Here is a 23,874-nt window from a genome sequence, read left to right as displayed (position 1 = left end):
TTTACCTTTAGGAGGCTCTGGGAACTGGCAGAGGCAGGGAGATTTCAAATTGGTGCCCAAGATAGTTCAGTGGGTCAACACAATGGAACACGCGGGTATCTTTAGAACTGGATTTTTTGTGGGCAGCAGAAAGATGAGTTCATGCTAGACTGACAGACTGTATTACCTCCATTTTCAAACAACAAAAATAGGTTAATTCTAGGGAGTTTCACACATCATAACCAGGAAATAGAAGCTAAACTTATATCCAAACATATGTTCAGGTGCACTCTGTGTGGATGAGACTAGAGGGAAAGAGGGACCTACAGGAATCTTCCACTTACACAGAAAGAAGAAGGATAAGTGATCCTGGCACATTTCCTACGAGCGCAAGTGCCCTCCAAGATCGAATGATGTATCCCATTAGTGCAAACTGCGCTATTCCTAACGCGAAGGAAAGGCCACCGATAGAACCTGAAGGAGACAGAGAGATGGGTTAATACACACAACATTAGACACATCACCGACATTAGGGCACTGATGGGGCCTAAAGTAGAAATCACAGGTGTGCTATGCAGTACATCAACCCACTAGCAGACAGGAGGCCAAAGCCCTGTACAAGGACAACTCAAAGGTAACTTGTCAGTTGGCATTGTGTGAAAGATGATTACGTTGGTATTTTTCACGAAAATAATCATACAACTTGGACAGTCGGAGGGCTGGTGGCACATTGTTTGAAAACTTTGTATTCATTGTATATTTTTGGGTCTCATCTTTGTTCAATTTAAACTGGGTCATGTGGCAAAGTTCTAAACCAGAGTTAAGAAAGTGAGAAACTCTACCAAGTTAAAAAAAATAATCTTTTTCCACAACTAGAAAGGAAAGGCTGATCTAGTCTGAGAAACATGACAGATGTTTAAAGCTCATAAGGGGTACATGGAACAGTTTTGTGCCGCACCCTGAAGGATAAAATCCTGCACATGTAACCAACATCACATTTCACATAACCAAACAACTATTGAAAACATTTCAGGACCTGACCAGGGGGCATTGCCCGAGGATCTCACACAGCATAACATTTGGCAAGGACCCCACAATAAAGCACAGGAAACCTTGCAGTAGGTACAGTTCTCAAAATAGATTTACTCTACACTCCGGGGCGTGCCCGGTCAGCATGTTTACCGCGTACTACTGAGACCTGCGCTGCTTCTGTAATTTCACAAACATGATCACTCTTTCACATACTGTTGCCTCCAGTATTTCCTGTCTTGTCCAGATCTTCATTGATTTCCGATTTTCCCTCACCTTACATTCAGGCTCCTTGTACTGTAAAGTCACCTACATTTATTTACCTTGCTGTCCGAAACGGTCTTGTAATCTTTGTTTACATTTATGCTTTTGATTTCCTTACACATTGTTCTTCCCATAAACTAATCCTAAATCTGTGCAGTTTTCACAGCCTTTCTGTTCCAATCTGCAAGTATTGGCAGAAATCTCAGTACAACAAACATTCAAAAGGTGTCGGAGGAAATGTGTGCAGTCTAGCCACTGGCAATCCCTCTGGATAGCAATCCCTCTGGATAGCATTCTAACCCACTGTTTTTCTGCCACAGTGCCACTCTAGACAGAGACCCTCCTAGTGCAAATCAGTAGCAACCCCCTCCTCATGGAAAGGCAATGGTTATTTACCTGAAAGAGTAGTTTTGTAGTTTCTAGAGTTTAATGGATGGACATGCTGTGCATTATTCCGCTTTCTAGTGGTTGGGTCCACAATTGTGTCTTCTGTCTCTCTTTTTGGTTTTTTTTAATCATGGGCATCGTAGACCATCATTTGGTGGTATTTTCGCCCCCATGAGATGTCAGATGTGCGCCCTGAAGTTCCTGCATGTGGTCGCAATCTTCAGATTGTTTCCCCCTGATGACTTGTTGGTGTTTGAACATCCCCTTTGTTAACTGTATTGTTGACTGTTTGGCCCCTCTCATTTACGGGAAGGCTACATGTGCATTAAGAATAAACTCCAGTCTCGAACCTCTTTATCAGCCATATTCATCAATCTCCCGTTTTGCGTGGCCCTAGTAGCGAATTATAGCGATTCGCTATTAAGGACTCGCAAAACGGGATTCATGTAGGATTAGCAAAAATTATTGCGATTCCTACTGATTCCTTATTTGCGATTAGCAAATTGCTAATCGCAAATAAGGAAAAACTCCCCATTCATTCCTATGGGCCAAAAGGCCCATAGGAATGAATGGGGAGTATTCCTTATTTGCGATTAGCAATTTGCTAATCGCAAATAAGATTGCGATTTGAAGGGTGCCAGGGGTGTCCAAAGGACACCCTGTAGCACCCCTCAAATGCACATTTGAACAGGTGTTGCGCACACACATGTCCAGAGGACATGTGTGTGTGTAACATGCAAAAGAAAAAAATGCACTAAAGTGCTTTTTAGGTCTCGCGACCTATCGATGCGCGCAAGCGCATCAAGCGTAGCGAGAATTCATGTGGCGAAAACATCTTCAAACCAAAGGGCTTTCAGCCCCGCGGTTTTCATGCAGTGCCCGTGTACATGCACGCGCATCGCATGCAAGCCCAGCCCAGTCCTCCCCTTATTCACACCCACCCACCAGGCTCTCCCGCCCCCATCAGGCTTCTCTCCCAATCCGCCTGCCTCCCCTCGCGCATTCACGCCTCCACGCCCACCCACCAGGCTCTCCCGCCCCCATCAGGCTTCTCTCCCAATCCGCCTGCCTCCCCTCGCGCATTCACGCCTCCCACCAGGCTTTCCCGCCCCCATCCGGCGTTCACGCCTCCCACCAGGCTTTCCCGCCCCCATCCGGCTTCCCTCGTAATCTGCCTGCCCATATTCGCCAACGGCCTCACCTCCCTGTTGGTTGGACGTTGGATGGGGGATGGTTGGCAGCCCCCTGTCTCTTTCTGCACTCCTCAGTCCCACCAGGGAGCTCCACCCGATGCTTCCCTCAAACCTCCTGTGTTTTCCGGACCCGTCCAGCCCACTCAGCCTGGCCCTTCCTCCGTTGATGCCTGGGGCTCACACTGGGTCTCCCACCATCACGTTCTCCAATTTCACACTCCACTCCGTCCATTCTCGCACTGGCCGGTATGGTGTCTGAATTGTCTCCTTCATTACCCGTTTCCCCGGTCTGTATCTTGAGCTTGTCGTGGGCCCTCTCACTCCCCTCCACAGTCTCTTTCTCCGGGGTTCTCCATGCTTTACCAGCATGCGACTGCAATCGTTGGCCCTGGGGCGCTTCCCACTATCCCCCTCCGCAGGCTGCACTACAGTCTTCTATTGTGCCCCCTCTCATCCCTCCGGATGAAGGTCAGTCCTCCACTTGCGGAGTCGCCTCCCACCTGAACTGCTGAAGGCCCCTCACCACCGCCGTCCTGTGCACTTTGCAGCTCCTGCTATCCTACGGCAGAGTCTCTATTTCTGCTCCTAGGCTCCTCTTCCGACTACGTTATTCACTTGCGCCTTCTTTGTGATCCCTGCACTGTTTCGGGCTGCAGAGCGTGGCAGGCAGGGCCATGAGTTCTCTCAGGCCTGTGGTTGCTCCAGCTCACCTGCAACACCTCTCCATTTCAAGCACCACTCGCGTTCTCCCATTCATCACAACCTCCTCAGCTCTTCCTATACTTGCGCGTCTTGGGGATATCTGGAATCCCTACCCCCGTTATTACCTCTGGACTCAGACATCCAGTGCACTCCCTGCAGCCCGCCTTCGCTGCTGTGATTGCGCCGTCTCCACGCCTCCGATCTCACTGAGTACTCTGCCCGCGGGCTCTCGACTTCAGCACTCGTTCTGCATGGCGGGGCGCCATTTTGTCTGCGGCCTCCCGGGATCTTCCTTTACCTAATCCCGCTTTTCTCGCAATCTGCAAAGAATGACTGGCCACTACAGTGAACGTATAACAAGTCACAGTCTTAGAACTCAATCCGTTACTATACAACTCAGAGAGAAAATTAACCAGATTTACCACAGAAGCCTCAAGAAGAATCAAATTCCTCCCCAAGCACCAGGGTACCCACGTTCTCCATGCCTGTCCTTATACCTTCAACTGCTTAATTCCAGATATCCTCTAAGAAAGAAGATTCTGTGTCTCTGTTCTCTTATAAGTTCATTTTTATTCCCCATCTACACCTCTTAAAAGCTCTTTGTCAGCTCCGATTAAACATGTCTCCTCCTGCACCATCGTCATCACACATTTGTAAATCATGGCTGTGACATCCAAAATGGTGTCACCACCATCACTCAACACACTCCCTGCCTCATCAACAGACTCTGAATCTAATGGAGGAAAAGGATAACCCATGCTTTTGCTCCAATCCTTAAAAAGTATCTCTCACCAACACAGCACTCAGGGACACCAACACAGCACTCAGGGACACCACCACATCACTGATGTACACCACAAAATCAATCAGGGACACCACCACATCACTCAGGGACACCAACACACCACTCAGGGACACCACCACACCACTCAGGGACACCACCACACCACTCAGCACCATAACACCATCACTCAGCACCGTCACACACCAGAAAAGTCACACACCCTCACTCACCCTCACACACCCTAAAAATAACACACCCTAACGCTCCCACCCCCTTACACTCACCCCCTCAACCTCACCCCTCACACCCTCACACTCACTCCCTCAACACCCCACCCTCACCCCCCTCACCCCCCCTCATTCACCCTCATTCACCCTAACACACCCTCACCCTCTCACACACCCTCTCACACACCCCTCACACACCCCATCAATCACGCTCTCACACACCACATCACACACCCCCTCACTCACCCTCTCACGCACTCCCTCACTGACTCTCTCACACCCGCTCAGCCTCACCCTCACTCTCCCTTACACTCCCTCACCCCCTCAACCTCCCTCACTCTGCCTCCCCTCCCCTCACACTCACCCTCACCCTCAACTCCCTCATACTAACACCCCTCATCCACAACAATGCCACGAAAAGACGCAACACTACTCAACTACGCAACGCCACTCAACTACGCAACGCCACTCAACTACACAACGCCACTCAAGTACGCAACGGCACTCAAGTACGCAACGCCACTCAACTACGCAACGCTGCCCACTCACCTACGCAACGCCACTCACCTACGCAACACCACTCACCTACGCAACACCACTCACCTACGCAACGCCACATACCTACGCAACACCACTCATCGACGCAACGCCACTCATCTACTAAAAGCCACTCAACTACGCAACGCCACTCAACTACGCAATGCCACTCAACTACGCAATGCCACTCAACTACGCAACAACACTCACATGCAACGCCACTCACACATGCAACGCCACTCACACATGCAACGCCGCTCACACATGCAACGCCACTCAACAACGCAACTCAACTACGCACACATGCAATGCCACTGCCACATGCAACGCCACTCACACATGCAACGCCACTCACACTGCCAACCACACTCACACAGGCAACGCCACTCACACAGGCAACACAAATCACACAGCCAACGCCTCACACACAGGCAACACCTCTCACACAGGCAACGCCACTCACACAGGCAACGCCACTCACACACGCAACACCACTCACACACGCAACGCCACTCACACACGCAACGCCACTCACACACGCAACGCCACTCACACACGCAACGCCACTCACACACGCAACGCCACTCACACACACAACGCCACTCACACACGAAAAACACTCACCTTGCCAATAGATCGCGCAGTACGACAGGTGGAACTATTACAATGGCAAATAACAATGCCTTTCACTGTTGTTATCATTTTGAATACATAAAGGGCTTTGTCATTTACACAACCAATAGCTCAAACTTTCCTACTGCGAGACCTATTGGCAACGCCAGTGCTTGTTACTCTTTTTTCGCAATTTACCACGAAGTCAGATTTCGTGGTAAATTGCGACCAAATATTGCGAATTCGCAATTTCAAATAGGGTGATGAATTGCATTTAAGGAATCTCTATTAGAGATTCCTTAAATCCAATTCCTCGCAAATATGCGATTTCGCAAATAGCGATTTTTGAATTTGGGATGATGAATCCCAAATGCAAAAATCGCACTCGCAAATGGCCAGATTCTCAGAATCTGGCCATTTGCGAGCGCAATTCAGGTTGATGAATATGGCTGTTATTTCGCAACTTGTTGTGAATCCAGACGCCTATTATAAAGAAAAGATGTAACACTTCAAGATGCAAAACTACTCCTCTAGTTAAGTAAGCATTTGGTTTTGCAGCATGAATCTTTTCTGGGTTCACATGCGGTGCACTGATGTTGTAGTGGTAGCTGCCTTCTTGGGGAGGTTGGGTTCAAGGGCGGTTGAATCAGCAAAGAGGAGTTTTAGTACTGTTTGTCCAACCTGCACTTTTTGTCCACATAGTAATTGCTTGTGGAGGTCTGTATGGATGATCATGTAGCTGCAATTTGCATGTCATCCATTGATGGGCAAGTTTGTCAGAAAGGCCTGGATGGCTCCTTTTGTCCTTGTGGAGTGTGCCCTTGGTTCCCCCGCATTTGTAAAGCAGGTTTGAATTGGCTACTCTATCCTTCGAGTGGGTTACTGGCTTCCTCTTGCTTGTCCATGCAAGGGAGACAACAAATGTACTCTCCTATCTTGGACTTGAAGTATCTTAGAGGGAATGCATGGCTGCCCTAGGTCTAGGGCTCTTTCAGCGCGCATCTTTGGCTTTTGCAAGAAAGCTGCTAGCTGTATAGTTTAGTTAACATGAAAATGTGACAACACCTTTGGGAGAAATTGGGGGTTAGTCCTCATAACTACGCTGTGAATTTGTAAGTAAGGGTCTAGAATTGTGAGCGCTTGGAGTTTGCTGAACATACGTACTGAAGTGACGGCTACTAGAACGGCTGTTGTAAATTTTGGGAATCTGAGATGATGAGTGCTGTATTCAAGGTCAATATGGTGCCCCCATCGGCAGGGCTACACCTATTGCTCCTAAGAGGCATACAAGGGCTCGCACACCTTGGAGGCGGAACACAGCAGTGGCCCATGAGAATGCAAGCAGAGCACAGGAGACAGGGTAAAGAGACTGCTCCAGAGAGGGCAAAGTGACTGACTCCTGTGAGTCCTCTAGTATGGGGCACAGTGGCAGCCCGGTGGACTTTAGGGAATGCATATATAAGCGGTTACCTAGTAGGTGGTTTAGATAAAGTTGGACCGTGGGGCTCGAAGTTCTATCAAACCTAGTTTCCTGCACCAGTGTATATATTTGTTCCACTTTGCAGTGTAGGGTTGAGTTTCCTTAGTCTTCAGGCCTCCTTGAGGGTTTTCATGCTTCTATGTGGGAGACAAAGGTGACTGAACTCCAGGCATTCAGGAGCAAGGCCGCGGGGCAGAGACTAACTGGTTCTGGGTGGCAAACCTGTTCCCCTTGCATTGTGAGTGGGTGTTGCCCTTGTGGGAGGCTCCCTGTGAGACAGCCACTGAGTCAGTGAACCACATCTGTCTGGACCACTGTACGGCTAGTCAAGGTCACGTTTGAGTGCCTTAATGTGTCTACTACCATCAGGATCAGCGGAATTGGTGGTCAAGTGTAAACAAATGTCCCCGCTGAGCTTAAATATGCAGTATTACCCTTGAATTATTGGTGTGGGTAGCTGGACGCAACATCTCAACATTTTACATTCCCTGGGGTTGCAAATAGATATATATCTGGGGTGCCCCATCTGTGAAGAATTTAGTTTAAAGTCTGTTGTTTAGATCCCTCTAATGCATTTGCCTGTCTGCTAAGCTCGCCTGCTTCTTACGTTTTGAATGCCTGTAGTTATACTGCTACTGCTGTTTTTCCCTCTGATTAGCCCATTTCCATCTGCTCCGGGCTAGTTGTGACAGCAGGTAGTATTTTGTTCGACCTGTTAGTTGATGGAGAACGTCGTAGTTGTATCGAACATTTCTCTGCATTGCCCTTTACTTGTGCTTGGAAGGCCTCCAGTGCAAGAAACACAGTCTTGAGTTCTAACAGATTTATGTGTTTGACTTCCTCATGTGTGACCCTCAACCTGTGTGGGATGTATCTGTGCTGAAGGTCTCTGTGGAAGTTGGTATCTTCAAAGGTTGTCATACGATAACGTCATTGGTGCTTCACCATGTTATCTGCTTCTGGATCACTTCTGTGACAATCACTCGATCTTCCCAACTCCCCGTGGCTAAGTCGATTTGCAGTGCAGCCATTCCTGGATTGAATGCTTGTTGTATGAGTGGGAGGCAGGAGGCCGTCATACCCATTAACGTCACTGTTGCTTTCACGGTCAGAGGCAGTCCCTTCCAGTACGTGTGCTTGTGGTACGAGTGGGATGCAGGAGGCAATCACACCCATTAACGTCACTGTTGCTTTCACGGTCAGAGGCCGTCCCTTCCAGTACGTGTGGTATGAGTGGGTTGCAGGAGGCCATCACACCCATTAACATCACTATTGGTTTCACGGTCACAGGTTGTCCCTTCCAATACAGGTGGGTTTGGGCTGCTTGTACCTTGAAGCTCTTGGGGACTGGGTAGGCCCCCAACTTTCCTGAATCAACCTACGATCCTGATAATGACTTCTCTTGTTCTGGAAATAGAGATGACTTCTCTAGCTTTACTGTGAACCCTAGTACGTGCAGCGTTCTGCTGACATTGGTATTTTGGACTTGATTTTACCGACCAGTTGTCTAGGTAGGGGCACACAAGTATGCCCGGTCTCCCTCGGCGTGCAGCTACTGCCATTAGGCCTTTTGTAAAAACCCTTGATGCAGATTTTATGCCTCAGGTTAACATCTTGAAATGATAGTGTACCCCGTCTATCACGCATCTGAGGTATTTCCTGTGCTTGTGATTCACGGGGACGAGTAGCTAGACATCCTTTAGATCTACTGTGGCCTTGTAGTCCCTTCTCTTCAGGAGTGGGATGACTTCTAACATTGCCCCCATGAAGCATCGAGTTGTAATGTATTTGTTTGGCGGCCTTAAGTTGGTCTCAAAGACTGATCTTGTTTAGGCCGCGGACGCATGACGAGTAGACCCTCTTCTGAGCTTTCTTTCTCCATTGCTAGTTTCTTGATGAGCTCCTTTTCTTCATGTCACAGCTGGAGTAACTCTTGTTTTGAGTGTCACCTCTTGCTTGGTGGTATCGGATGGGGTTTCCTGAGAAACGTGATGCAAAAGCCATGCTTTATGTTTAGTAGCCTATTGTCCAAAGTGATTAGCCTCCATCCCTGATGGAATCCACCTGTCCTGCCCCCTACTGGTATGCAGGCAGGGGTCACTTGTTTACTTGTTCCGCTCCGTCTGAGGTTTGGCCTTTTCCGCTCCCCAAAGGGCTGCACTGGAGGGTACTGCCATTGGGGGAGGAAGCTGCTGATCTTGGTGAGGACTTGTTATACTGCAGCTGTTCTGTGTCTTCTTTTGGATGGACACTCCCTTTGTTTATCACTCTTGCTTATCAACATTGCAAATGGCGAGCCAGGCAGATTTAAAATTATGGGCAAATAACACTTAAGTCCCCCTCTTTACCTGCTTCCTGGATGAGTTAAGTACAAGCTTAAAATGCATATTGTTAAACACACCGTCCCTTATTAGACATAAAATTGAAATGTTAAAACCAGGTGCGGCCGGTTCAAGTACAATCAGTGGGGTGGGGGCAGGGAAGGTGACTGACGATGCGGCGAGCGCAAGGTAAGTGGTTTTATTATTTTATTATTTTATTTTCCCTATTCAGTCGTCGTCCCTCCCCACCCCACCGTTCTTAACTGAACTGGCCGCACCGGTCTTAAACCATCTAGAAATCTTATATCCTCGATGGGTGGATGAAAGCTCAGACCCAGATTTGGCCGACGCCCGACCAGGCGACTTTTCTATACTTAGATCTAACCGAGTTGGCAAGACAGGGAGGCCTGGCGGTGGCGTATCAGGATCACCTTGAGGTCCACTGTGCTACTCTTACAGCGAACAATTGTAAGGCATTTTAGCTGTAAGCTAGCAAACCAATCCTTATTTAACGGACTCCTGATATATAGGCCTCCAGGTCCAAAAATAGCTTTCCTCGAAGGCCTGGGAGCTATGGTGGAACCATACATGAAGTATACAAATTTCACTATTCTAGGGGACTTACATTTTCATTTAGAAGATGGCAACAATAAAGAGACAGAACATTTCCTGGACATTTGAAGTAGTTTTAATCCCAGCCAATGAGTCACCACTTCCACTCACTAAGCCAGTTACACTCTGGATGGTGTTTTCTCTAATAGCAAGACCTCAAAGTTAATGGTATCCTTCCTGTTATATGGGCAGATCATAAAGCTATTAACGTTAGCTTAGAATTTACTTTGCACGTAAAAAAAAAAAACATATGCAAGTAAAATAAAAGTCCAAGCTTGGAATAAAGTCTGTAACAACTAATAGCAGAGCTTGACCGCTCCCAATCTCAGTTTTTGAAAAGTTCCGCTCCAACAGCAGCATCTTGCCTCAGTGGTTGAAAGCTGAAGTCATAGAGCTCGCCCCACTCAAAATTGTTAAAAACTACAGAAACAGACTCTCCACCCCTTGGTCCGCCCCCTCCGCCCCAGCTCAAGGAATTAACACTAAAATACAGACAGCAATAAAAATTATGGGGGGAAACACCATAGGGAGGAAGAAAAGGTAAATTACTGTTTTTTTGGGGAGTGGGAGGTTTACGGATCCAGTGTTGTGCTCAAAGTAATCAGAAATAGCAGTGCAAAGACGGTCACTAACAATCAGATCAAGCAGTGTGTGGCAAGGAAACCAACATGTGCAAAATAAATAATTGATGGCGAGCATGGGACCCACGCTGCATTCTTTCCATCAATTGTTCTTTTTGCAAGGAAACCAACATGGCGAGGCCCAGCTACCAGAAACGGGACTGAGTATGGCTTGGTCACTTCACCTCTCCGAGCCAGTAAGGCAGTGAGACTGAAATAAATCAGTAGTCCAGTCTCAACCACATACCATGGGGTGCAGAATAGAAGGTGTGACCCGGCACCGAGGCATGCTGGCGGAACCACGCTTCCCTGAGATAGAGGGTGTCATAAATGTCGCACACCACCTGTGTTGCCCTGGGCTTGCCGCAGGTGCCTGTCGCAGTGGAATCGAGCCTTGAATCAAACCATAGGTTGAAGTCTCCACCTTCTATTACGTGGTCCATATAACCCTATCCATAAGGTAGGATAGAGTATGGAAGAACTCGGAGAAGTCAGTGTTGGGCCCGTATACATTCGACAGCAGGATCATGTGAACTGCCAGGTGGCCAACCACTGCCACATTCTACCTTCGGCATCTATCACCTTTGACGGAAGTGAGAAAGGGAGTGGCCGGTGTATCGGAATACAAACCACCCTGGGAGGAGTTGGAGAAGTATCTATTTTGACCCCAAGAGGAGGCATATGACGGGGCAGATCCAGTGGACAAGTGGGTCTCCTGAAGAGAAGCATTTCTTTTCCCATGGCGCACCAAATATTGCATCACGCACTCACCCTTACGGGTGTAGTTGATGCCTCTGATATTCCAGGACATGAATGGAATTTCCAGGCCACCGGCACGTATATCACAATTCAGGGGCACTGCATGTCTGTCGGTGGGCAGGATGGAAGAATGTGGTAATGCAGTCATCTGCATGGTGTGATGTGAACATGCAAACACATTGAACAACCCGTTCCCAGCTCCCTCGCTCCACCCAACCTGGGCTAACCCAATCCCAAAGGCAACCCAATAATACATTACACAAAATAAACATACAACACAAACAATTCGACTTGGTGTTACACACTATGGGGCAAGGCAACGCTTTGTCCGCACCTCCCAGTGGTATATTACTATAACTATCAGAAATCGGGATAATAACCCACCCTTGCCACCGAGGGTGGCATGGGAAAAGAGCCAGAGGGGGCACTCCAAACCAGCAGATCCTTCCCAGTCCAAGACACAATTCAAAGTCCCTCCGGTCAATGCAGAACAACCACCTCAGGGGGTTCGACTTGGTCAGAGGGGACCACCAAGTGATAGAAGACAGGATCTATGGCAGCCCACCACTGTCTCCAGCATTCCAGGAGAAGGAGTGCAGTCTCCAGAGATAACATGGAATAATGCACCCAACGCCTCTGTCCGCTGGGAAGAGATCTGAGCTATTCGTAGCATGTACTTCTGGGGACGGAGTGCTCAGGAGGGGTGCTTGATGAGCTGCGGCGCTCCTTGCAGAAAGCCTGGGCCTCAACAGGGGTGTTGAAAGTTCGTACCTTGCCCCCAATATCCACACAAAGACGAGCTGGGTACAACATGCCGTATCGGAAGCCTATTAAACTCAGTGAGGCCCTCACTCCCAGGAACTTACAATGGGCCTCTTCAACCAACACAGTGAAGTAAGGGATAGAGGGAGATGGTTCTTCCCTAGTAATGGATCATGCCCGCTCACGTGCAGTGCAGTGTCCCGGTGGCAGAAATTCAGCATGCAGGTGATAATGGGCCTCAAGGAGATCAACATACTGATCCATCTTTCCCTTGGCCGTCGACTGCACAATGCCAAGTATGCAGAGGTTGTTGAGGCGCAACCTGACCTCCAGGTCTTTAATATTTGTTGCCACAGTCTTAACCTGCTGTTCCAACTTTTCAAGTCATTTCACTATGGCGAAGGCACGTCCTCCAGTGTGGACACTCGTTTCTCCGCGTCCTCCAACCTGATCTGGTGACGGTTCAGGCACTCATTTACCCATCAAGTCTGCTCGCGTCCATGCCCTCAAAGCCATGACGGGCTCCACTGTGGTCGGCTGTGTGAACTCCAGCACCGTTCTCACCATCCCGGCTGGCCCAGTCGTGTCATTGCGCTCACCAGTGCGCACAAAGGGCAGTTTCCGATGCTTTTGTCAATGCGTCCCATGCCGAGGTACTCACAGAGCAGAGCCACAGGAAGAATTTGAGGGCCACCAGGTCGCAGGGCACAGTCCAGGCTAGCCACCGCACGCTGATGAGTCCAGAATGTACCACCACCCCTGCGGCGTCAGATGGATCAGCCCGCCGGAGGCCAAGCCTCCGGTCACACACAAGAAAGCCCCAGTCGGGGGGCATGGAGGGTCAATTGGCGGGCCCGGATCTCAGCCGCAATCAAAGTGGGCTCCCACAGCAGACTATGGTGTCTGGGGGGAGGGGAGCAAAGACCACACCAGCCCCACTCTTCAACATCAACTCGGGCCAGGCGCTCCCCTCTGCATCCCAGAGCGACCCACCACAGTCGGTCTAGGTCAATCAAAGCAGATGCAGGTGAGGCTCACCGCCCAGTCGTATGTTACAGCGTGTCTTTAGCAGTCTCTCCCCGCCCACGATGCAAGCTGCTTCGTGGCCCGTTCTGGCCGCCGACCGGAACAGCGCTGCCAAGGCCCATGGGCTCCACTCCTGATCTGTGCCCCGGTCACAGTCGCAGCAGGCCTCGTTCCAGGCCGCCCGCTAGGCAGGATCTCAGGTGGGCGGGGCAGATAGCTCAGTCCAGCATGACCAGGTGGTTCCAGCCTCAGGCTCACCCACAGTCCCTTTCGCCACGGGCCTCCAAGGCACACCCTCCCCCAGAAAACGTGCAGTACAATTAATGTAATCACGAAAATGAAAATTTGATTGTGAATGAAAAGTCTAAATACTTCTCTGTGAAAATCTACTCGGCTAAGAACTCTTCAAGAGAACTCTTTAAATCATGGAGATTCTTTCTAGCCTATCCTCAGCCAGCACAGTGGCTCCACGTCAGCGGTTCTGTGATCAACTGGCGCATTTCTTTAAAAATAAGGTGGAGGAAATCCATGGGAAATTAAATATCAATGTTCGACCCTACCTCTGCCTAAGGAACCACATAGCTCTGTGTCAGATAAACTGAACCTGAACAAATTTCCCTTGCTTACAGAGGACAGAGTAGCCGAACCCATAGGTTAAATTAAATTGGGGGCTCCCCGTTTGATTCTTGTCCCCCTAAAATACTCCACGAGATGTCTGGGGTAGTCGCGCCTCCCCTCACTCTGCTGCTCAAATCGATTCTGAAATCTGGTTGTTTTCCCACAGAGTGGAAAGAAGTCTTCATTCTTCCACTGCTGAAGAAACAATCATTTGACCCTAAAGGGGCAAAAAATTCACTCAATCTCCAGGTTATCTTTTCCAGCTAAGGTCCTTGAAAAACCACTTGAATTTGGCACTGTCCAAATTTCTAGAGAAGGGGCTCCTAGAATCAGCACAATTCAGCTTTAAACCGAATCATAATACGGCGTCGGCGCTAGTTGTGGCTTCAGAGGAGTTGAGAAGGGTTTTAGACAGTGAAGGTAAGGCTGCAATGATCATGCTTGATCTATTGTTAGCCTTCGACACTGTCCATCACGAGGGTCTGATAGATCGCCTGGAGGAAATAGGAATCGAAAGATCTGCCTTGTAGCTGCGTCCATCATTCCTTATGCACAGAGTGCAATCCGTCGCTTTGGAGGGCCTGCTCTTCAAGTCTTTTTCATTGCCAAGTGGGGTTCCCCAGGAGTCCTCTTTGAGCCCCACGTTCTTTAACATATATGTGACCCCCCTCGCAAAACAAATCTGGTCCTCTCACTCTGCTCCAGTTGCTTATGCAGACGACACACAAATTGCGGTGGCTTTCACAAATGATGTTGATGAGATGGCACACTGTTTCAAGGGCTGTATTTCAGCCATTGAGCTATGGATCGATGCCAACAGCCTCATGCTTAACTAGCCAAAACCAAGGACCTCCTATTCGTTAATTCCGGTTTCTTGGGACCAATCCTGGGGGACTCGGATGCTCAGTCACCCATCACCCCGGTTTCCACTGTCAAAAACCTTGGCCTTAGCTTTGACTCTGATCTGTCCCTTAAGACTCAAACTAAAATGCTTACTTCGTTTTGTTTTTTTTTGTGTGTAAGATGAGCAAGATTTATTCCCTTTGAGTTTCAGAAATTAGTAGTCACAGCCTTAGTGTTATCGAGGCTAGATTGCTGTAATGCCCTCCATCGGGGCATTCATCAGCGCTCATTGAAAGAATTCAGGTCTTACACGATGCTGTGGCAAGACTTTTGAAGAAAATTCCCCTATTCAATCCAGCGGCAGAGACTCTTGGAGAACTCCACTGGCTCCCAGTCAAGCAAAGAGTCACGTTCAAGGCATTACGCTTAGCTCATAAAACCCTGTGTGGGAAGGCTCCAGGGTACCCGAAAAAGACTCTTTCCTGGTATGTTTCTAATAGGATGCTGCGATCAACCAACTCCAGACAGTAATCGTCGACAAACTCAAAAGAGAGAATTAGGGCGGCACAGGTTTCCTCCGTACTGCAGCTCAACAGAGGACAGTCTCCCTGAACGTCTGAGCAGCGAGCCTAATCTGCTTACTTAGGAAGGAGCTTAAAACATGGCTATTTGCTGGTCCAATATGATAAGCCTATCCTGTAGGCCAAAGTTCTAGAAGAACTCATTAGACAGTGCTTTGACGCTTGCGCCATGACGCCATAGGTATTTGAGCACTGTTAAAATGTATTCAATGCCAATATCTTCTGGCAGCCATGGCTCCCCTTTTCAAAGATCCTCAAAACTGCAATGCCCCCACTGCTTTAGTGATTGTGTTATCCTTTTATATCTGTTGCAGGGCCTCTTCTACTGCTGGGCTGAAGATGGCGTCCACTGTGAAGGGGATATTAATGACTGAAGCGTGAACCTGTGGCTTGAACCCCGGGACCCTCAGTCAGGCGTAGCTTCTCAGGGTTGCCCCCTCTACCCTGCTCGCAATATCGAGGGACACTGTAGTGTTCCTACTCCCCGGTATGCCACTCCCTCTATGGGGTGCTTGTAATTTGATGTTTCTCAGCCGTTTGTCCTTCCAAAGGCAATTGCAGAGCTCAGCTTCTGAACCGAAAATGCCCAAATAATCAGCAGGTCCCACACAGATCGCTGTAGGAGGCAAATTAACCTGAAGAGGTTGTCAACAGGTGAAGAGAATCCGTTATGGTTAGCAAGGCAGACATGAAGTAAACATCTTCGTATCAGGCAAAGGTTCACCCACACACACGCTCACCAATATTCCAGCTACCGCCTCAAAAAAAAGAAAAAAACAAACAGAACTACAGGCTGGTGTAGGTGCAGTATTTTAAAAGTTTTTAAAGTTACAATCTGACTGTGAAAATGGAAATTTTTACAAGCAAAACTGTCTCTGTCCTCACTTGGAGGTAGAATAGAACCACTCAGAATAGAAATGAATTGAACAATAAAAGTGATTCCATTTGTTAGAATTCACACCAGACTAAACAGTGCATATAGGACAGGAGTGCAACAGGAAAGAACTACATTTCAATCGGAAAAGGTGAGTCTACTTTCAACCTGGTTAAAGGGAGATGCAGCTCTGATCACACGTACAGAGGAAGCAGAAAGGATGAAAGGTGAGTGGAGCCGTACCTGCTAGTGCCCAGTAGCTGGCACCGATGTACTCGTTCAGCAGCACAAAGGCCACAAGGGACATGCCTCCGTTCATCACCCCCACCAGGAAGCGGGTGACGGCAAAGACACCGTACGTGGGAGCGATGCCATTCCCCAATGAGAAGAGGATGTCTAGCAAGAGACCTAAGGAAAAAAGAGAAGGTTTCAGGTGCATTAGGAAAGTCAGCATTGCACACACACTGTCTTATGCTGTCAAGTGTTATGTGGTTACCCAAACTGTATCTCGTGGAGGACGACACTCCTCTGGCCAAATACTGGGTAAGCTGAAATAAGTCTTTTCCCAACAAATTCAAATTCAATCAACTAGGAAAATATTTATGAAAATAAACATGTTTTGAATTACTTAACAATGTGCAAGTCAATAATGCTACCCATACAGGGACTCCGCTACTTCAACTCCAGAGGTATGGATATATTACCATTCAATGTACACGGTGACGCTGACGGTAGGATGGAATGATGATAGAATTTGCATGGTAGGTAAAGGTGTGTAACCCATCGTCTGTTCAGCCTACTCCAGACTCACCAGGGATCTCCCCAGTGGACTCCTCAATTAAAGAGTCTAACAGATTACTACACAGCGTAACTGATGACAGTAGGGGGAGAATCTTACAGATGACGTTGGCTGCTGCCCCTAAGCTTAATACTTGGAGTAAAATAATTGAAAGAATAGAGGCTCGAGTCTTTTTAACTGGACTGCAGTGTGGGAGAAAACTCTCCGATCATCTCAGACAAAAACAAGAGCGCCCAACAACTGAGGCCACATTCCCCATGACATCTGTACAACGCAAATTAGACAAGTGTTGTGAGACTGTGAGACGGAGGGTGCATGGTATCTTGTGAGTGCTATGGTTTACGCCAGCATCTAATGCTGGTACTCCTTCAGCTTGGCTTTACTCAGCCTGTGCACTTGACAACTTGGATGCTGCGGCCTATGGGGTGGGCTCCGTCTTCCTAGGCCTCTGTCGATGTCTCATGTGCAGACGTTACATAAGAATATAAGTTACTAACCTGTAACTGCAGTTATCCAGTATTGGTTTTTTTCACAGATTCACATGCTTGAATCATTCCCCATCGCAGAGGGAGTTCAGCAATACCATAACTATGCAGTATGATAAAACTATCATAGGCTATTATAGCCCTAGCCCATAAATGTAATAGCCTATGTCCTTTTTAAAAAAGGACCAAAACGTGACCTATAACAATCAGCTACCAGCACCCTCTAGAATACTCCCACGAGAGGCCGAGTCCCTCTGGTTTTCCAGTACAAGTGGGAGAAATATCCCAGGTATAAGGGGAACCTCTGAGGGGAGGAGGGTGGGTGCATGTGAATCTATGAAAGACACCAATACTGGACAACTGCAGTTACAGGTAAGTAACTTATTTTATTATCCAGTGTTGGGTTATCTTTCATAGATTCACATGCCTGAATCAGAGTAGCCAGCAGTATCCCAGAGATGTACCTATCCTTAGCGGATGGTGGGGAGCAATAATATGCATTTGCTGAGCAAGCTTTTCAGAATAAAACATAGATTTATAAATGGGCATATTAGATTAATACGTAAATGCAGAAAATATGTAAGCATGAGCATTCTATAGAATGACAAAGGGACGACAAGCATTCAAGTGTGAATGTCAACTAACAGAATTGGTCAGCTATATACTTAATGCAGGCAAGAAAAAAATACCTTTATTTAGAGACTCACCTTATTGGAATGAATGTCAGAGAACCACTTGACCCACAGCTGTGTCATTGCGCTGTGTGGATTCCAGGCAATAGTGCTGCGTGACTGCATTGCATGCTCTTCCACGTCGGAGCATGGCATATCCTATCCAGTGGAATGACAGCAAAAAGAGCAGACGATGTGGAGACTGCGCTGATAGAATGTGCCTTGGCCTTTTCTGATAAAGGTTAGTCAGCTTTGATGTGACAATTGAATCACAGCAGAGATTCATCTGGCAATGGTTGGTTCAGTCACCAGCACTGTGTGGCCAGTTCAGGAAAGAAAGTTCGGGCATGACTGGTTCATTAAGGTGAAACTGGAAAGCAACCTTTGGGTTTAGTTCGGAGAGACTATTGCATCGAAAGGACTTTCCCCATGACCTGGGCGAGGGAATCTGCTGGCATAAAACTGGCATTTTCTGTTGCAGTTCATCACAAAGAGGTCCATCGCAAGAGGTTTTTCCTCATCGTGAAAAGACTTAGTTCAGTAGATGCTGGTCTAGTTCCCACTTGTGACAACTGTACCTTGTCTGGCGGAAAGTGTCTGCCAATGTATTGCAAAGACGGAGACATGCTCGGCTCTCAAGGATATGCCAAGATCTGTCAGCCAATGCTAGAGCTCTTGGGCTTCTCTGGTTTCTTCCCGTTTGTTGATGTAATAAATGCTGTTTGTACAACCCAGCCCTAACATTTCCTTGATCCTTAGGAGGAAAGCTTGCAGAGCTTCAATTCCAGGCTGTTGATGTGCCTAGTTCTTTGGGAAGAGGACTATTTGCCCTGGATTTGGAGGCCCTCCCCAGCCATCCATAGATGTGTACATCCTAATGATGAAATCTCCCTGGGCCATACATCCTCCCTCTCAGCGGCTCCCCACGGGGCCAGCGCTGGCAGGAAAACACCGATGGAACAAGGAGACCAAGCGCGGAGCATGAACCCCTTCAGCCGGTTCCCATGATTGCTCCTCCGGGCCATAGCCTTTCCACGCAACCAGGTACCACAGCTTCCCCCTGCGCCATTTGGACGCCAGTATGCCCGACACTTCATACTCCACCTCCGACTCCACGCATACCGGCCTAGGTGTCCCAGACGGCTTGGAGGGTGCTGGTTTGAGCAATGATACATGAAAGACAGGGTGTATCCGCAATGACTGGGGCAAGCACACCTTCACGTTCACGGGACCCATACACTTGGTAATTCGATAGGGGCCCATGTACTTGGGATGGAACACACTGTTCTTTCGAAACCTCATGTTTCTTGTGGATATCCAGACATAGTCTCCAGTGCGGTACAGTGGCCCGGGCCTTCTCTTCCTGTCTGCCGCAGCCTTGTATCTTCTCTTGGCCTCTATTAGGACAGCCCTTGAGCGCATCAACGTGTCTTTTATGTGTGCCACCCTGTCCGCTGTGGCGGGAATCCTGTCCTCTCCGAACGGATGTAGAAATGGCAAGAACCTGGGATGTTGGCCATAGTTGCTATAGAACGGAGATGACTGGGTGGAGCTGTGAGTGGCGTTGTTGTAGGCTATCTCTGCAACCCATAGCAAGTCGACCCATTCTTCCCTGCCCTGGTCCACAAAACATCGCAGATACTGTTTGAGCGTTTGGTTCAGGCGCTCGGTTTGGCCGTCCGTTTGAGGGTGGATGCTGGTGGACAGGGCGGTCTTAACATGCAGTGCAGTGCACCAAGTCTTCCAGAATTGCGCAGTAAACTGCGACCCCCGGTCCGACACGATCACCCCAGGTAATCCATGCAGTCGTACCACATTCTTTAGGAGTAGTGACGCCAATTCCCCGGCCGTAGGGACTCTCTTGCAGGGGATGAAGTGCCCCATTTTCGTCAAGTAATCCACCACCACCAGTATTGCCGTCATCCCCTGGTCTACCGGTAGGCCCACCACGAAGTCCAGTGATATGCTATCCCATGGTCTATCCGGGGTTGGAAGTGGATGTAAGAGCCCTTGGGTTCGGCCATGGTCGGCCTTCATGGTAGCACACGTAGGACACTCCTGTCCCCACCTCCTGACATCCACTCTCATGGTTGGCCACCAGAAATGCCGTCCCATGCTAGCCACCGTTTTTTCAAAGCCCAAATGACCTGCGCATGGAGAGTCATGGCACCAGATGAATGCTTGTTTCCTTAGCCTAGGCGTGGGTATCAATAGGCACCTGCCCTTCAGGGGTATCCCGTCCTTCAGCTGCCATTCTCTGTGACTGAGGAGCCACCTCCGCCATGCGAATGACCTGATCCCTCTCTTTATTCCCCTCAGGAAAGTATCCGGTTGGATAACCCCCAATACCATCTTTGGGGAAATGATGGAATGCTCGGTCGCAGGCAATGGTTCCTTAACTGCAGATTGACGGGACAGGGCGTCCGCCTTCCGGTTTTCCGTCCCCGGCCGATATGTGATGCGGAAGTTGAACCCCGCAAAGAAGATCATCCACCGCAGCTGCCTGGGAGAAAGGTGTCTTGTGGCCGTCATGAACTGTAGGTTCCGATGGTCCGTGTACACCGATACCACATGTCTTGCCCCCATCAACCAATGCCTCCATTCGGTGAAGGCGTCCTTGATTGCGAGAAGCTCCTTCTCCGCAATATGGTAGTTGCGTTCGGCGTCGTTGAGTTTGCGGGACATGTATGCAACGGGATGAAGCACCCCTGTGTCGTGGTTGCGTTGGGACAAGATAGCCCCCAGCGCCACATCTGATGCGTCCGCTTCCACCACGTAGGGGAGATCCGGATCGGGGTGAGCCAACACCGGCGCCTTACCAAAGGCGCTTTTCAGGGCCTCAAAGGCTGTGTTCGCTTCAGGGGACCAGACAAACTCCTTGGACTTCCTCAGTAGCTGTGTGATTGGGGCCACCAATCCTGAAAATCCATCTATAAACCGCCTGTAAAAGTTGGCGAAGCCAATGAAACTTTGGACGTCCTTCACGCTTTGGGGCACCGGCCATTCTTTCACCGCCTTGATCTTTCGTTCTGCCATCTCCTGTCCCTCTGCACTCAGCATCACTCCGAGGAATTCCACGGATGTGACGTGGAAGTCACACTTGCTGAGTTTACAAAACAGCATGTTTTCCCTCAGCTTTTGGAGCACAGCTTTGACGTGGTGTACGTGCTCCTCCACACTGGACGAATAGATGAGGATGTCGTCTATATATACGACCACGTAGATATCCAACTCCTCTCTGAATACCTCATTCAGAAAGTACTGAAAGGCTGCCGGGGCGTTGCACAGACCGAACGGCATGACGAGGTACTCAAAAAGGCCGAACCTGGTCTTAAAGGCGGTCTTCCACTCGTCTCCGTCCCTCATGCGTACCAGATGGTATGCCCCTTTCAAATCCAACTTGGTGTAGATACGAGCTTTCTTGACCTGTTCCAGAAGTACACTGATGAGAGGCAAGGGGTACCGATTTTTTATGGTTATCGCATTCAATGCCCTAAAGTCCACACAGGCTCTCAGCTCCCCATTAGCCTTCGGGATGAAAAAGAGTGGCGAGGCGGCCGGAGACTTGGACGGGCGGATGAATCCTAGCTTGAGGAGTTTATCCAGGTACCCCCGGAGATGCACGTTTTCAGGCTCCGTCAGGGCATACAGCCTGCCGCTGGGAACGCTGGCCCCTGGCACCAGGTCGATCTGGCAGTCAAACTGTCTATGTGGTGGTAGCACTTCCGCCTTCACCTCATCAAATACATCCTCAAAACTGTGATAAGCCTGGGGGAGAGCCACATCTTTTTTCTGCCGCTGTAGCCACCGTCTGACTCCCGCTCTCATCTGCGTCAAGGGATTCCGTTCGTATTCCACAATGCAGGGTGCAATACGGTGACGTCATTTCGATGCGATGTGTTGGCCAATCCACAGAGGGGTTGTGTTTCTGTAGCCACGGCAATCCCAATATGACGCCATATTGGGGCGCTCGGATGATGTTAAAATCGATTTGTTCCAAATGGTTCCTCCCATATCTCATCGGAAGGACCCCCGTGTGCTGCCCGATGGGCCCCGTCACCAATCGCCTTCCGTCTACAGCATAGACGTCTTCGGGTACAGCTTTGGGAAGAAGCACTAGCCCTAGCCTGCATGCCTCGTTGTGGTCCATAAACATGCCAGTGGCCCCTGAATCCACCATGGCCACAACGGGTATCCACTGGTCATGCACTCCCACGTGCACCGTGAGAAACAGGTGTCGTTGTCCCTTAGTGACCGAGTTGGAAAGTGAAGGGATGGATGAGTGACTCCGAGATGCCCCTTCTTTGGTCTGGGAGTCCTCTAGTTTTCCGCCGGTATGTCCACCACGGCTGTTACCGACCGGTTGGCCCGATAACGTGACGTCTTCGGTTTGGCAGGGCATTCACGTACGTAGTGGCCTTTTTTGCCACAATATAGGCACAATCCTTGTTTACGGCGTGACTCTTTCTCCGTGGCTGTGAGGCTCGCTCGTATTGCGCCGATGTCCATGGGTTCTCCCTTGGATGCGGTGGAAGTTTCAGGACTTCCCATCGTCACAAAGGATGGAAGGGATTTTCCTTTTCTCCCATGATCCTCCTTTCTTTCACTTAGCCTATGTTCCAGCCGTAATACCAGGTTGATAAGGCCCTCACATGTCTTGGGTTGAGGGTCAATATGAGCCACGGCGTCCTTGAGCTCATTGCACAGCCCTTGATGGAAGAGCGCCGTCTGTTTAGCAACAGGCCACTTGGTTTCCGCAACCAGCCTTCGGAACGCGTTGAGATACTGCACTAGGTCGTTGGATCCCTGTCTCAACTCAAGCATTTCACGGTCCGCCGTGTACGAGTCAGCCCTTCTGTCGAATACCTTCAGGAATTCCTCGCGAAAAGCACCCCAATCACATAAGATGGGGTCGTCCCTGCTCACCAGAGGTACGGCCCATTGTGCCGCGTTTCCAGCCAAATAGGAAATAAGGAAAGCCACACGAGCCTGACTCGTGGGGAACGCCTTTGGTTTGCACGATAAATGTAGCGCCACTTGTGTGAGGAATACCTGCACTGTGTTAGGATCCCCACTGTACCTCTCTGGTGTTGCCAAGGGGATGGCTACCGGCATTTCCACTACTACCGCAGGGGTCTGGTTCGTGAGGGAGGTGCTGGGCGTGAGCGGGTCCAATTGGATAGCATCCAGTCTGGCTTTTACATCGGCTGTTTCTTGCCTAGAGGCAGCCAATTCAACTTGCACGGTCGCTAAAGCAGCCAGCACATCATCAAGTGTTGCCATGTCTGTTATCGACCGGGAGACAGTTAGTGTTATTAAGGTCGGATATTTTGTAACGCCCTGAACGTCTCAGGATCGTTTAACAGACACGATAATGAGGACGCAACCACTTGTGAAGGGTTAGTTATTTTAATGAAGGCACAAATAATACAAAGAGTAAACAAAAGTTATAGTCACTGGAATCCTCCAGGCTACGTACGTTACCAGCCCACAGCACGGATGGTCCTAACCGTCCTCTGCATATACGCCGATCCCGGCGTATGCCAACAGAGGGCAGAAATGAAATGGCCGACAATGCCAATCGGTAGGCTGTGAGGGGCACGGAGAGTGTTGGGGAGAATCGAGGAGTCAGGGAAACACCCAGCCGGGGTCTCTACCTGAAGGGAGCAGCCGCTCAACCTCTTCCTCAGACTGCACCGGGACGCGGAG

The 23,874-nt window shown here is 49.3% G+C and overlaps 1 protein-coding gene across 2 annotated transcripts in view; it reads right to left on the bottom strand.

Moving 5' to 3' along the window:
* Positions 1-23,874, bottom strand: part of SLC22A15 (solute carrier family 22 member 15) — a 107,735-nt gene that overhangs the window by 19,904 nt on the left and 63,957 nt on the right. For both annotated transcript variants that reach the window (XM_086950415.1, XM_086950414.1), the window contains 2 exons: positions 16,454-16,618; positions 324-453 (listed from right to left, as the gene is read on the bottom strand). In XM_086950415.1, coding sequence (XP_086806541.1) covers positions 324-453; positions 16,454-16,618 — 295 coding nt within the window. The remainder of the gene's footprint in view (positions 1-323; positions 454-16,453; positions 16,619-23,874) is intronic.

Source organism: Lissotriton vulgaris, unplaced genomic scaffold (genome assembly GCF_964263255.1).
Source record: "Lissotriton vulgaris unplaced genomic scaffold, aLisVul1.2 SCAFFOLD_2637, whole genome shotgun sequence".
NCBI lineage: Eukaryota > Metazoa > Chordata > Amphibia > Caudata > Salamandridae > Lissotriton > Lissotriton vulgaris.
The sequence above is the reverse complement of the archived record's forward strand: the minus strand, read 5'-3'. Positions and strand labels throughout refer to the sequence as shown.